At 37.9% G+C, this 15735-nt stretch overlaps 1 protein-coding gene across 6 annotated transcripts in view; it reads left to right on the top strand.

The window, feature by feature from the left end:
- COL19A1 (collagen type XIX alpha 1 chain) overlaps nt 1-15735 on the top strand; it is a 220136-nt gene that overhangs the window by 123188 nt on the left and 81213 nt on the right. For all 6 annotated transcript variants that reach the window (XM_063330245.1, XM_063330242.1, XM_063330244.1 and 3 more), the window contains one exon: nt 3620-3673. In XM_063330245.1, coding sequence (XP_063186315.1) covers nt 3620-3673 — 54 coding nt within the window. The remainder of the gene's footprint in view (nt 1-3619; nt 3674-15735) is intronic.

Here is a 15735-nt window from a genome sequence, read left to right as displayed (position 1 = left end):
TAAGGGCTTCTGATAGCTACCTGCCAACTAATACATTTTGAAGTGATAGCTTATGAAACTTAAACCAGCTTAACTGGCTGAACTATTAGTTGATTTTTCTATCACTTCCAAACACATTTTTCTTCTACCATCTCAAGTTTAATAATGCTTTGTAGCGTTTCTCTCCTTATACTTGCAAAATTATTAACTGGTAAGTATTAAAATATTAATTCCTACAGATATTTTCAATGAGATGCAAGTTCTTTTAAAAGCTCACTTTTTTTACTACAGCATTTTTTAAACCTGTCATTTTTTCCTGTATTCCCTTGACTAAAGCTGAGTCTAAGTGTTGACAATACTTTGTTTAAATGTCTATGAGTTTGTGCTTCACACAATGCTTGCTTTTTCTCTATCTAGCTTCACAACCAGCATCTTTTCCCTTGCCAATGCTTCCCTTTGTGGTTTACCTTTTATAAAGGAAATCACAAGTTTCTGTTCTTAATGTTCAAGATTATGTACAGCCTACTTGTGCCTGCCTGTGCGTCACAATTTATCCCTTTTCATCGCCATCCTCACTCATTGTAATAGATTTTCTAAGTTTCAGATGCACCTGAGCCCATCTCCAGTTTACTGACTTTTTTCCCCCAAGCTTCATGGTAATGTTCAAGGCATTTACACTTCATATTCCTCAGCTCCTTCAGGCACATAACTCCAAGGGGCTTGCCTTGCCCATGACAGGTACAAGCCCAAAAAACTGCGTACGTTATTTTAGTTCGCTTCTCCATGAAGTAGGTAGCACCGTCCAACCTCAGAGGTGGCCTGGCAGAGTCACGAAAATCCCGTGCATATTAGGCCACCTGTAAGGATGCATTATATTTTCCTGCCAGTCTGATGATGCAGGAATAGGCTGTTCTTCTATCTCACTTGTGCTGTTCCTACACCTCCTTTCCTCCTTTTGCTCATTGCCATACCCATCCTTTTGCCAGTGCAAGACTATGAGGGTGACACATTTTAATTGCTTTGGATGTTGTTTAACTGGGGAGATGGTACAGGTAAAATAGATTGCCTTCTGACGTAAATGTTTTCAACAGAATCGACGGCATATCCTGTGAGGCCACGGTCAGTCCATTCCTATCCCTTTCTGTCTCTGGTGGTGGGCTCCTGTCATGGGATTTGTCTACCTGCTGTGCCTTCTGTGATTTGAGGGAGTGGAGAATCTGATCTTTGATCTCCAAAGGGAGATCTCCAGGAATCACATAGGGATACGACCTAAGTAGATACTTTGGTCTGCCTTCCTACAAATACATACTTCTTTTCTGTGCTAAACTGTTACATTCATTGCCAAGTTTTGTAGGAGTTCAACAGGGGATGTTTTATTCGTCCCTTTAGAGAGATTTCACTGTTTTCATTTTCATTCCTCCTGCAGGTTTCTTCTTCAGTTGTTTTTCCAGGATCTCATCCAGTCAGTGCTGAAGAGGGATAGCATTGCTAAGTCGTTACCATTTCCAACAGCAGTTTTACAGCCGTGTTAGTTAATATGGCCCATGTTGTCCTATCACTTTTTAAACCGAAGATCCCACTGAAGTTAGTGTGAACTTTTACCTCAGTTTCAATGTCAGGATGTGGCTCCTTGTACAGGGTAGTCCTCCCTGCCTAGTTACCAATTGTAAGCTGCTCTCCTCCCTTTCCTCGAAGATAAACCTCCTTATCTGGTTCCTTTTTCTTGACAATAATATTGTAAAGAGAAGAAAAAGAATAAAAGTAGTTCTTGGACAAAAATGTTGGCTATTAATTATCATTATTGTGCAGTTACATTCCTGTGTAATTTTTGTCCCTTTGGAGCCTTATTGTACAGATACGTGAGGCTAAGTATTTCCTCCTCCGTAAAACAGACGTTACAGGTTCTCATCTCATTCTCCTGCATAAAGTCGTCACTAGAAATGAAATATTAACAAAACAAAACTCCACCTCTTCCTGAATTCCCAGAATTTCTCTACAAAGGTAGAATATTGCTAACAGCTGGACAGACAGAATTCTCTGCAAGTTCCAAACTACCTTGAGGAAAAAGTAGAGAAGGTTTGCAGAGGTCACATTCACATACTGCGCTATGGGTCTGTGCATGTAAAAGCTGCATAACTGCACTGTAATTAACTTACCATAAGTTATTTGTTGGACACAACACTGTCATGCGTATTCTATTTCCCTAAACGTGTGGGGAAAGATGGAAATGGTGCCCATCATTTTGTAAAAGATCCTAAACCTTATCTTGTTTACATCATAAACTGAGGTGAAAGGAGAAATATGCTCTAGTGAAACACTGTCTGAAGTACTCTTCTAGCGTCAGTGTTTCAAAGCAGAGAAATGATAGGAACAGGAGAATTCTTGAACTGTCTACTTTTATTAAAAATTGAAGTCAGACTTCATTCTAATCAACTTAAAACATCCCTTGAAGATATATGAGCTAGCAGCTTTGACATGCCCACTTACTTTCTCAAGTTTATCTTGGGAATTAGAGATCAAAGCAGAACTTTTTAAATTAATTTCTGGAAATCTGGACACTTTTTAAAACCATGATTCTCGGGGGGCTTCAGTTTACTCTTATTGGGGCAATAAATGTGTGTAATTGATTCTAAATAAGGAGCTCAGAATTTGACTAAAGACATAACTCAAGCTGAAGCAATACCTGAGTCTGAATAATTTAAATGCTTAAGAATTTAAATGTTAGTATATCAAACTCTTCAATAACCAAACATAAGTTCTATAATTTTGTGATACCCTGTAAGAATATGCAGTATTACATTCAAGCCCTTTTTTTTTTAATTATACAAAGTAGAACTGTTCAGTGCTCTTTGCTGATTACATTGAAGGTGATTTCATATTTCTTGTTGCTATAATGGAAATTGGATAGCTTCCTCGAAGTGATTTTTTTCTAAAAATTATTTTCCAAGGTGACTCATAAAGTAAAGGGGAGAGGCACTGTTCTAAGTACAGAGCTGTTATTTGAAGGCTTTATGATTATATTGTCCGTTAATCAGATATAAAATTAAAGCCCCAAAGCGTCGGAAACAGTCTGTGATTCCGTCTGTGACTGTGAAGGGGTCTGAAGGGGTTTGAAAAGCTGAGCCAGGCTCAGAGGAAGCTGCACAGGGCTGGTTCTTACAATGCAGCGAGCATAAGGCCGTCTGCTATATTTAGTCCCCTTTTCCCTCCCTTCCCTTCCCCTCCCCCTTCAGTGCCTATATTTGAATTTGAGTTCTAGAATAAGTTGTCATTCATTTATTATAACCTTTTTTTTCTTTTTTTCTTATGGCATCCCAACTTAACAAGATAAATCACTTTTCAAATAACACCGTAGTTAAATATAACAATGCTTAAGTAGTGCTGACTTACCTCTTCTTTTCCAAATGATGCAGCCTTGATATGGAAAAATGTGATTAATAATTATTGTTTGCATTTTTTCTCTCTGAATATAAAATTATCCTGAAAGAATTTATTATGAATAATCTATTTTTATTATTAGAAATAAGTGCTTGGTCTCGACATCTGGCTCTTTGGCTTAGTCTTACTTCTATAGCATAATAAAGGTTGAAAATAACACTGAATGTTATATTTGTTTAATGTTTAATGTTTGTATTTTCAGGGTTTGCCAGGATTGGAGGGTCCCCAAGGTCCACCTGGCAAAGAAGGTCAAAGGGTGAGTAAACTTGGAGAACAACTGGTGAGCGTGCTAACTGACCTTGATGTGTGACTTCTTTCTAAGCACTAATAAAAAATGGGAAGGTAGCAGCTGAGTATGAAGCACGCTGACAACAAACTGAGCTTTGGCATTTGAGGTTTCTCTTCAGTTGAAGATTTAACAATTTCAACTATCTAAAGTGTTTTAATGACTGTCAGCACAGGTGTAGATATTGTCATTTGTGCAACATGTTTCTGCTGTAATTTCAAGTGAAAGAATATTAAAAATGCTTAGAAGTTTTCATTCTGTTGTGGGGATAGGCCATACCTTACAACATCTAAGATACATAAAAATATTACTTTAGAGTCATTATCTAAAATACTAACAGAAACCAGTACTAGTGACCCAAGTTTTGTTGTAAATGCGTTTATGCAAATGTCAGAGCCCAACATATATATATACAAAGAAGAGAGATACAGTAAGGGGAGGGTGAGGTTGGGGGCGAAGAGATTGTGCCCAAGACATGCAATAAACCTTTGATTATTCAGAATTTTAATATAATAAGTGACTGACTGCCTGGTTTTTCTGTGTTATGCTTTTGTTTTCCCTGACTTACAGAATTTGGTAGTTCAGTAGAACAGGTAATGAATATTTGTGATTGTGGTATCGCAAGAAATAATTCCGTTTTGAGAGTTTATAATCTAGTCTGTTCTATGTTCAGACTCAAACATTTCAGTATTTTTATGAACTAAATTGTGCCCAGTTTGTGCTTTTGAAGTTGGGTCTCTCAATAATTCTTGGCCGTTTAGGCATCTTGATATTTAGCATCTCAGTTAAATTATCTGAAGTGGAAGGATTTAGTATTACTCATCATTGATCTTAGCCAACTACAGTGAGTTATTAGAGGCCAGTTTAATAATTCTAGTAATAGTAATAATAATAACAGAAGACCAGTTCTTGACTAAAATGAGTAAAGACATGTAGGCCCCAAAGCTATGTTTTATGTTTTTCTTAAATTGTTAAAATAATACTAAATTTCACTTAAGTTGAACATGCAAATTTGAAAGCTGAGGTTATTTAAGTTTCATAGAAAAGACTGAGAGCCTGTTCAGAAAATGTCAATGTAGTAAGGGAGAATCAAAATTTCTGTGGTGAATATATTATTAAAGCATATTTACTAGCATATTAACATGCTATCAAGGATTTTATAATTACTATGGCTCTTCCTGTTAAGCAATTAAATATCCAGGATACTGCAAAGCTATGGATATCCAAATTTAGCATATTTTAAAGTGTTTTTCTGTGGAGTATTGAATCTGCAGAAACACACAATTTATTAGTTCTCCTTTTGGAACAGTTATAAATCACTCTGCACTTCTTAATTTTTGAGGCAAAGATTCAGAGTTAACACACTGTGTAATATATAACAGTGGATAAATGAATTTGGAAATACTTTTTTTTTTCCATTTTGCAGCGGGAATTAGGGTCTTGATACATTCATCATGGACATTTCCTATTCGCACATAAAATTGAACTGCCGTCTCACTCCGATATCTATAAAAACAGGAGAGCTGATTGTTTTATAATCTCAGCCATGCACACAGTTGCCTTGAGCCAAACAATGGGAACAGCAGACTGTACAGCCTCGGCATCTGTCTTTATCTTGCTACCAGTGAGATGCTCACAACAATACACTTTCTGCTGGCCACCTCCGCCCAAGCATTAATAACATAGTTTGCAATCTTAATTCAACTCTCATGTGCATTTGCATTTCCAATACATTTAATTACACAGTAATATACTGTTTGTAACAAGATCTCTGCTCTTTTTAATGACAAACTGGACAGTGCACATCTAATGGCTTTTAAATATTCCTTGTTATTAAATTATAGATGTCATGTTCCTCTGCTCTGCTTCCAGCAGATCCTCCAAATCTTTCACATTATATGAAGTTATTGCTTTTGTCATGGACTGTCTTTTGAAGATTAAAGCATAATATTGATTGTGTAACTAACTGATGGATTTTCTGCAACATATTGTTCAGCCGTAAAAGTGGTATTATGCCCATTTTGCAGACTGGAACTGTAACACATTAGGAAAAAAACCCCAAAACACTCCAAAACATTTGAAAGTATTCAATTTGGATGCCACGCTTTGAGAACCTGAATTATTATTAAACTTTCTACTCACATTGTACTTGTTATATTCAAAGTTTTAATTCCCGCTTACCTCAGCACATTTTTAGGTGTTCAGCTCCTTTGAAAACTAGGCTTAGATTAATAAGGAGTTGAGAGGAGAATCATTAAGTGTGTAAGTTAGAGGCCACTCAACACACATTAAAGCAAGATATAAGGAACTGAGGGAAATGAACAGTGTTAATTGTGATATTGTCAAAAACTCAAAGAAACAGGCTCATGTTAGAGCCAGTGACTCGGGTAAGTTCTGAGCATGTAAGTGAGATAGAAAGGGAAGGAAAAAAGCCATTCCTTCTTGGAACTGGCCTGAGCCATGCATTTTGGTTGTCAGAGTGTTTTAAGTGGGATTTTATTATATCATCCAAGTTTAGTATTAGAACTACTAAGAAATACCAAAGATGGGGCCCTGTCCCAGAGTGGGCACCCATCTCCATGCGTTCACGATAGAGGGAACCAGGCCAAATGTACCCCCGTTAAGAAGAATAAGTCTGGGTAATAGTATTTCTTTCAACGCACAGGAATAATCGGCATCAAAAATTACATAGTAAAAATACATATAATTATGGAAATAGAATAAGTAGAATTATATATCATTGTATAATTATAATAAACATGAAGAGTAACTGAACTGTAGATTTTTAGTTCAAAGTTATGCCAACTTTAAAATACTTATTAACATATATGTGAAATTGGCTTACAAGTGCAAATTTACATCACAGAATTAGATGATGACTGCAAGTTATCCATTTCAAAAGCAAAGGGGGATCAATACGTTATTTCAAATAAAGTGGTAACAGCTTTTGTTCAATGGATACGCTGTAGATAGAGTTACATGGTATCATTTGGGCCAACATGTGGTTATTAAAATAATAAATATGTCACTTTCTCTGGCTTGGTGATCTGATGTATTACTACTATATGATCATGCTGGGATATGATCTTGCTCCCACGTCAAAGAGCAATTTAGGTTCTTACACATTTAAACGATGGTACGCAAATAAGTCAGCCATGGAACATGATGACAGAAGTGTGTGAAATGTATGCTGTCTGAGTTGGTCTCCCTGGATGCTTTCCAGATATCCCAAAGGAAAAAAGAGTTTGCAGAAAATAGTGTACAGTAATGTGATGTGTTTACAGAAATGTGTTGTAGGGAGGTCATTCAGAATGAGAGATATGAAGCCTTGAAAGCTCTTTGACTAGATCTGTGCAGCATTAAAGTATCCTGTATGAGGATGCATGCGCTATTTTTTGGCTTTGCTTAAGAGAAAATTCCAAACTCACTAAAAAATTGAAGTGGTGCAGTCATGGAGAAGAACTAGTGCAATGATAAATAGAAATTGGATTCTTATGCATATTACTTCTTTCATACTGATGTAGTAGCAAAATGTATAAGTATTTCTTTTCTGAATGAACAAACACATTAATAGTCCAGTATTTAGCAAGTGTATTTGTTATGTTTATACAAGTAAACTCGTTAGTTCCCATTCTTTCTCCACCTGTTGTAGCACCTTTTCCTCTCATCTCCTTTGTTATGTCTTCTCATTCTGCATGTAGCTGGTTTATGCAGGAGAACAGAGCAAGCTTATGAGCAATAAGGTAGTACAAATAATGATCTTCAGACTTAAATAGCTTGTTTTCTTTGCAGAGCAATAAAAAAGGAGGAACAGAGTTGTGAGCTAAGGTGAAGCAATTGGCTTTCTGTTTACTACCAGGCTTCTGTATCTACACAAAAGAAGCATTTAGCTACTTAGAATTTGTTGTAGCTCTACCAAAATAGAAGATATTCAGTGATTCATCATACATGGTGCGTCCTTATTTAGGGTGTTACTTCGAAAAGGAACATAACGGTTATGGCAGAAGTAGTAACGGCTACATGATAATCTGTCCATATCCAGAGTCCATCCAGTGAATTTATTTCTGATTCTTCAACCAAACTGAGAAATATCTCACTTAAAGGTCTTTTTTGTCATGACAATCTCTTCAGTGAACTTAGTTAAATTTTGTATGAGCATGTACTGCCCTTATGTTTCTGTTTTTGTCATGGTACCCGCTTCCACCCACAGTCTTAGCCAGCATTGTGCTTTCCTCTGGGTAAAAGGAGTCCTCCAATCTTTGCTGTTCTTCCAAAAAGACCGGTGTTTCTCCTTGTTCTGCCACTGGTGACTAGTATAATTTTTTAGCTCTCTTATCTTTAGTGAAGTGGTTTTGTTACACATGAGGCGTTGCTAAGTGAGAGCCTTTGTTTTTAATTCTGGTCACGGGGAGAAGTGGGCCAGTAGAGACAGCTCCTGATTCCCTTTGCCTCATTCCTGCAATGACAGACGATAGACCATTCTGTGGGTATTACCTTCATACATAATTTTTCAGTGTCCGTCTTGTTGGCTTCAGGCATTCAGAGCGGCATGTTACTGCTGCAGCAACTTGATACTATTACACCAGTGCTCGGAATGACATCAGGAGCTTCAGAAGGTAATTACACGTTGCTCAGAAAAGTCCCTGGTCCCATATTACTGATCAAGAAAAAATAGAAAGATTGGGTGTTAACCTGGTATTGTGTAGATTTTAAACCACAGTGGACAACTACGCCATCTTTCTGGCTTCCTGTGTTATGCAGAGCTTCATCATTTTTTTCTCAATATTCCTGCACTTTAGTTAAGTATATCTTTCACAGAAGTACAGTTTCCACCTGAAAGACAAGAGACTTCACGAGTCTCCTTGGTTTCTTTGTTCCAGTGTTTCTTGTCAACGCCACATTTCAAAATGTGCTTTTTGTTTTACACTTGGCTTAAGTGGAGCTTAAGTCTCCAACAACCCTTTTTTTAATGTCTGCTTTACATTAAAGAGATATTTAAAGTTTTTTCTCTGTAATCAAATCACCACTCCATTTCCTTTTGAGAAAATTCAACTAAGGTCCTTCAGCTCCACACGTAAAGAATTTTCTAAAGTCTTGAAATAATTTTGTCATGTTGCTGTACTGTCTTAAAATTTCTACTATTTGTAATTAAACACTGCATGGAGTTTTCTAGACTCTGTCTTTACTATGTTAAATGCAGTGAAGTGAAATTTATATTTTCAGGATATAATTCCAAAGGTTTTGGAAATTAATGCTTAATTTCAGTTGGATATCTTTGTAGCAGGGATTTCCCTGAACTTGATGCATTTTTGATATATACTGATTTTTTCTGAAAATTATTTAATTTTTTAATATAATATTTTAGTGAATTCCAAAAAATCTCTTAATGCAAAGTATCAAAGCAACTGGTCTAGGCAGCTGTACTGTGAAAAGTAGAAATGGTCATTTTTCATTCTCAGTTGGCCTGTAGAAGAGCCAGGCCCAGCACGCAGGTAACATACACAGCGGTTTCTGCTTCTTTGAGACCTTCTTGGTATCTTCTTGAGCTTCTGAGCACTTTTTCTGGGATTTGGGCACTTCTGGGAAACCTTGGAGGAAACTGAGGGTACCTGCTGCTGCCACATAAGGCTAAGGTAAGGGTAGCTCTAGCAGCTTGTAACGAGTTCCATCAGCTGTCCTTGATCAAAGGGTGTCTGCAGGAAGAGGGCTATATAAGAGCCAGGTGAGGCAGCGGTTTGTGCAATGATAACAGAAGCAGCCAATAGATGTGTAGCACTTCGCACAGCAGTTCATGCACAAGTGCACAAAGAAGACACCAGCAAACTTTGTCCAGCATATGCATCCTTAATGATGATGGTCACAAGGGACAGGACCCAAGTGCTACTGAAGTAACTGTTTGCTGTTGGACTCTTGTACCCAGGCAGCTTCAGATGGAGGACCAGGGGGCCTGATGGGTTGCATCCGCAAGTGCAGAGGGAGATGGCTGATGTCATTGCAAGGCTACTCTTGATTATCTTTGAATGGTCATGACTGGTAGAGGGTCCTGAAGACTGGAAGGGAGTAAATATCACTTCAAGCTTCAAGAAGGAGCATACGAGGAACTACAGGCCAGTAAGCCTCACTTTAGTCCCTGGGAATGTGATAGAGGAAATCCTTCTGGAAACCATTTCCAAACACATGAAGGAGAAGAAGGTGATTGGGATAGTCTGCATGGATTTGTGAAGGGGAAATCATGCTTGATCAACTACATTGCCTTCCACAATGAGGTGACTAGCTTGGTGGATAGGTGAGTGTGGATGTTGTTGACCTCAACTTTAGCAAAGCCTTTGACACTCACTATCTCCCATAACTTCAGTTTCATACACAAGCTGACAAAATACAGGTTAGGTAAGTGCACAGTGAGGTGGATTGAAAACCAACTGAACAACTGGGCCCAGAGGGTTATGATCAGTGCCACAAAGTCCATTTGGAGACAAATCATTAGTGGTGTACCCCAGGGCTCAATACTGCAGCCAGTACTGTCCAGCATCTTGATTAACAACCTGGGCAATGGGGCAGAATGTAGCAGAGACTGGGGGAAGTGAAAGTATATGAAGTTCAACAAGGGGAAATGCAAAATCCTGCATCTAGGGAGCCATAACCCCAGGTAGCAATATACACTGGAAGCAAACTGTCTGGGAAGAAGCTTTGTGAAGAAGAACCTGGACAACAAGAAGACTGAGTCAGCAATGCACCCTCGTGGCAAAAAAAGGCAAACAATAACCTGGGCTGCATTTGGAAGAGGATTGCCAACAGATTAGGGGAAATATCCTTCCTCTTTGCTTAGCACTGGTGAGACCATGTCGAGGAGGACATGGGCTTACTGAAGTAAGTCTAGCGTAGGGCCACGAAGCAGGTTAAAGGTACTGCATCATCTTTCATAAAAGGAGAGGCTGAGGGAGCTGGGACTCTTCAACCTGGAGAAGAGAAGGCTCAGTATGGATCTTATCAGTGTATAAAAATACCTAATCTGAGGGAATGAAGAAGAGGAACCCAGATTCTCCTTGGCAGAAGACAGTGACAGGACAAGAGGCAATGGGCACAAATTAAAAAATGGGAAATTCCAGCTGAACACAAGAAGACACTTTTTTATTGTGAGAGTGGTCAAATACTGGTACAGGTTGCCCAGAGAGGTTGTGGAGTCTTCTCCTGTGGAAATACTCAAAAAGTCAAGTAGATACAGTCCTGGACAATTGATCCATCTTGAGGAGGAGGAGGATTGTACTAGATCATCTCAGAAGGTCCCTTCCAACCCAGACAATTCTGGCTTATTCTCAGCATAGCTGCCAACAACTTCATTTTTATGGATTATTAGGGTATTTTGGAATGTTTCACAGGTATTAGGCTGATTTTCCACCATGGTGGTTTCCCTGGTTCCAGTGACGAATTCAGTTCAAACATTTACAAATCTTGCTATGATACCGCAGCCGTATTCTTGACTCTGTATTTCTTGGGAAGTTGCAGGTGCAGGTGTCTCGAAGTAAATATTTTTGAAACAACTTCCTTATTTCCAATTGTTGTGTTTATAATATTAAATACTTCACTTAAGAGGAGGTTATTTTAGCATTATCTTAGTAATAAATTAAACACCTCATAAAACTGAGAGTCCTTTGGGTTGTCATAGCCAGTGTTTTGTTATTGATTTCTCTAAAATTATGCATTTGGAGGGACTTTGTGAAATTGCAGCACTTGCCTTACTTAATAATCAATTTACTCTCTGAGATTACGAGTTCTTCTAATCAATCACAAATAAAATTATTATGACACAGTGGAAAATCTTCCTAAATAAATAAACGGGCAGGGAGCTATTAGATTTTCTTAACGTAATTATTTAGGGTGACATCAAAATTAATTTAAATTCAGGTTGCATTTATCTGGTTTATAGAACTTAAATATTTCTTTGACATAATTTGTTTTCAAGTTCAGTGAGTAAATGTTGTACTCAACCAATTGTAAAACAAGCTTTGCAGAGCAATGATAATTACTGCATAGTAGGTCAGGCTCCTGGCACAGAGCAAACAGTATTTTTCACAGCTACAGCTCTGGAGTTTTGGAATCTCTTTTAATCTTCTCAGTTCTTCCTGACTTTGATGTAAGTTGTTTTTAAGTATGTAAAGCTCCAGTCGGATTTTATCTTTAAATTGGAGTGCTGCAAGTTCCTTCACTCAGGTATTTAGTAGTCTAAAAGTGGTTAATGTAAAAGAGAGAAATAATTTTCTGTTTTTCTAACAGATTGTCTCTACCTTAAAAGCAAAGTAAATAACTAGTAAGATAGTTTACAGCTAGATACAGCTTAAAAAAAATAATCTATTTTTCTCACTTTGGCATTTAAAAATGTGATGAAAGAGGTTGTAATTTAGAATGTTGAAGACAGATTTGTCAATTAGAAAACAGTTCCATCCTTTTAAAAATTCTTTGTTATTTTCCAATGAAGAAATTTAAATCTAAATTTTAGTGGAATAGCAGAAATTATTCCACATTTAAGATCTCATTTAGAACTTTCAGGCTCCCTTCCAGTGCTCTATTATCGTTATTTCTTTTAATGTCTCTTAGCAAAAGGTATAGCAACATGAGTGAATAGGAAATTATTTCTCATAATTAAAAATTAAGGTGTTCATTGTAAAAATGTGTGAATGTAGTTGAAAAATATTTCTACAAGTGATTCTGAATTTAAAATACACTTTTGTGAATACACTTGAAAAATTGTGATGGATTTTGCGTAGGGATTTGTTGGCAAAATAGGTTGTAGCATTCAGTTCTTGGCACTGCTATGCCTCTTTAAGGACTGGTTTTGATGTTTGTTAAATGTATGTGAATAATATTATATAGTGTGGCTAGGCACTCTCTTTTAGCATTTTATTAATACAAAAATGAAGAGACTGGAGTTTACTGGAAATCATTCCTCAAACTAGAAAGCCAAGGTTGAGCGCAGGAATGCTTCTGCATTAGTCAGGAGCTCCCTAGTGACTTGTCTTCCAAAACAGCAGATTAGGGTCTGTGTGCTCTATTCTTCTCTGAGCTGTGTTTTCTATGAAAGGCTTTAGTGGGATACGAGGGGCAGACTTTCACTTGTTTTATGCAAACGGCTTAGTTTCTTGCCTTTCAGCCTTATTTCCTGTGAGTTGATTCAGGTTTAACATTTAATACGGAGGTTAATGCGTAATACACTGGTTACCATAATGCATCCTCAAGGCCAAGGTTAATAGGACTGAAGAAGGAATTATACATTCAAGTCCTGATGCTGTTTTACTAAAGTTAAAAAGGTTTCATTGACTGCAGCATAGATTTCCAATTTAGGAAAGAGAATATCCAAACTATAATATTTCTAAGGATTGAGAAAAAAAGACTTGCGCAGTTGTGACACTACCAAAGTTAATGACAAAACTCCTATGAACAGCACTTGTGCAGTCAGGTGGCTAAATGTCAAAGCCCTCTTTAAATAGTACCAAATTTTTGGCTAAATGTACAGCAGAAAATAATGACTGTGTATTTGGACTGTGCGTTTGTTCTAGATTTGTAATTTTCACTTTGTGACCTGTCGAATAGTTGACTTGGATCCTGGAGAACCTTCTCCTGTCCCACAGCCAATCGGTAGATATGCACTGCTGAATAACTGGGGTGGATGGGTGATTGTTTTGGTGTTTGTGATTAGTTCTAATCTTCTGTTTCCAATGAGCTCTTGAACTGGCTTTCTTACTGATGCTGCCATGTGACGTCCTCATTCATTCCCCTAAAATGGCAGCCTGGCAAGCTTTTTCTGGTAAACCACGGAGCACAGGATTGTCACCAGCTTTAGGCTGGGCTGGATTTCCCTGGGTTAGAGTTGGTCAGAGCTCTGCTTGTGACTACAGACAGAGAGGGAAAACTGGGAAGTTTATATGGATTAGTTGTACCAGCTTAGAGGACTGAGACAAAGAAAAGCCTCTTTTCTGTACTCTGAATTAGCGTAGGCTCTGGGGCTTGTCTGGCTGCTTGGTGGCAACTTTGGGCATGTGGCAAAAGAGTCTTTTAATTGCCCAGAGCTCCACTTGCAGGGCTGTGTTTAGCTGCCCAAGGGGCTGGCAGGGTGTCCGTGGGTTGGGATCTTTACTTTCCACCTGCCTCCTGCTTCGGGTGTATCTGTCCCTTTGTCAATCTGATTTTGAGGATTATTCAAGATAATCTTAGTTTAGCTTGGCAAACAAGTTACATAAGCCTCATTAATCTTGCATAATAACTACGGTAGTTAAGACTTTAAAGCCTAGCTTCCTACTTTCTCTAGAACTAGTTCCTGTTTTGAAATGTGATGATGTGTTTCAGGAACTGCTAATTAGAGGTTTCCCTTGAAAATTCACACGGGCTTATTCTAAGAACTTTTCCCTTCACACTCAAATATGGGTTCTTTAAATTATTAATTCCATAAATCATGTCAGCATTCCTACATAACTCTGCTCGATTTTATCCGAAAAATAATTTGCAGTTTATTTTTAGTCGCTAGGATTAGCAATCTTACTATTCTATAGTTAGAGATATGCGAACTGATGGATGCAACATGAAGGAGCAGGGGGTTACAATACAGATTCTTGAATTCTAGCATTGTGTGTTGGACCTGCAGCAGCGCCCAGGGGCAGCAGTCAGAATCAGAGCACAAGCTTATGGAAGGGTGCACAGAGCCTCTCTTTTGAACAGCTTTCCATCTAATGTAAGGCAAAGCTCGTCAAGTCATTTTGATTAACAGGAAGGGCGAAGGAAGAGAGGAATAAAGAATGCAGTTGACCGCATACTTCAGCTAGGCACTCAGCTGGGGTTTGCTGAAGCATATAATTTCTTATTTATTTTATTTTTAATATTTTATCTTTTTTGCCCCTGACCAAGCAGTTATTTGAATGATTTGTGTGTGTGTTGTAGCTGAAGTTTGGCTTATGGAAAAGAGGATAGTAGCCGACTGTCCAAATTAGTTGAGGGCAGGTATTTCATGAGCCAAGGGGACAGGGTACAGTATTGGTAACATTTAGACAACTTCTTATCGCATAGACTGCCAACAAAAATACATGCAGCACAAAGGAAATAACCAGAAACTGGTTTGGTTCTCTTTTCTTCAGACAACTTGTTGACAGCGCTTATCTCTTTTTTTAAGTTAGTGTAGGCGGTATTGCATTTTTTGTTTAGTTAAAGGAAGTGTGCGATGCTTAGAATATTTATTTATATTTTGAGTGGTTTTATAACCTCAATATTTGCTCAGTGAACTCAACTAAATAAAGGTAATGGGCCTCCTGTGTCGGCTGCCTACCCTATGCACAGCCCCCACGGGGCAGTGAATACAGCTCTCGCGGGGCTTCTGAGACCCGATTCTGAGCAGGAGATGGAAACTCTGCCTCTCCACTAAGCCCTCTCGACAAACCAGAGAGGGCACCGAGATGTTTTTCACTTCTTCTTTCTTGCCAGAAGGAAGACTCAGAGTCAAACAGTAAATATTTAGTCACAATCTGGCTCATGATCTGCTCAAGGCAAGGACATAATGGGCTTATCAAAAACATTCTTCTAATTGTTTTAATTATCCTAAACAAAAACATAAACTCCTTTTCTCTACTTGTACTTTTACTATACTATGTATTTTAATTTTTTTCATAGTGAAGCTGGGAAGTTGTAAAGAAGCAGGAGTGCTTCTTTAGGTGGAGCAGTGTACATCCCTAACATTTAAATCTCTGTATCTGAACGGCATTGCTGAAAGTTAGTAGCCTTTTACGTATTTCCGTGTTAAAATATGAGACAGTTTAGAAGGGTGCTTATAGGGAAAAAAAGGGACTTTTATTCCTCTAGAAAAAGCCGATGCTTCATACCAGTCTGTGTGATTGTTCTACAGGTTTTTTGCATACATGGTACATAGTGTAATGACTAATAATACAACGATTGGATAAAAGGTAGGGCAAGTGTTTCTTCTGTGTTTCACTGAGCAAGTGTGCTGGTAATCAATAAGTTACAGTGAAAAATAACTACCCTCAATTTTTATTTTT

The sequence above is a fragment of the Chroicocephalus ridibundus genome, chromosome 3, assembly GCF_963924245.1.
Source record: "Chroicocephalus ridibundus chromosome 3, bChrRid1.1, whole genome shotgun sequence".
NCBI lineage: Eukaryota > Metazoa > Chordata > Aves > Charadriiformes > Laridae > Chroicocephalus > Chroicocephalus ridibundus.
This window is presented reverse-complemented; position numbering and strand designations above follow the sequence as displayed.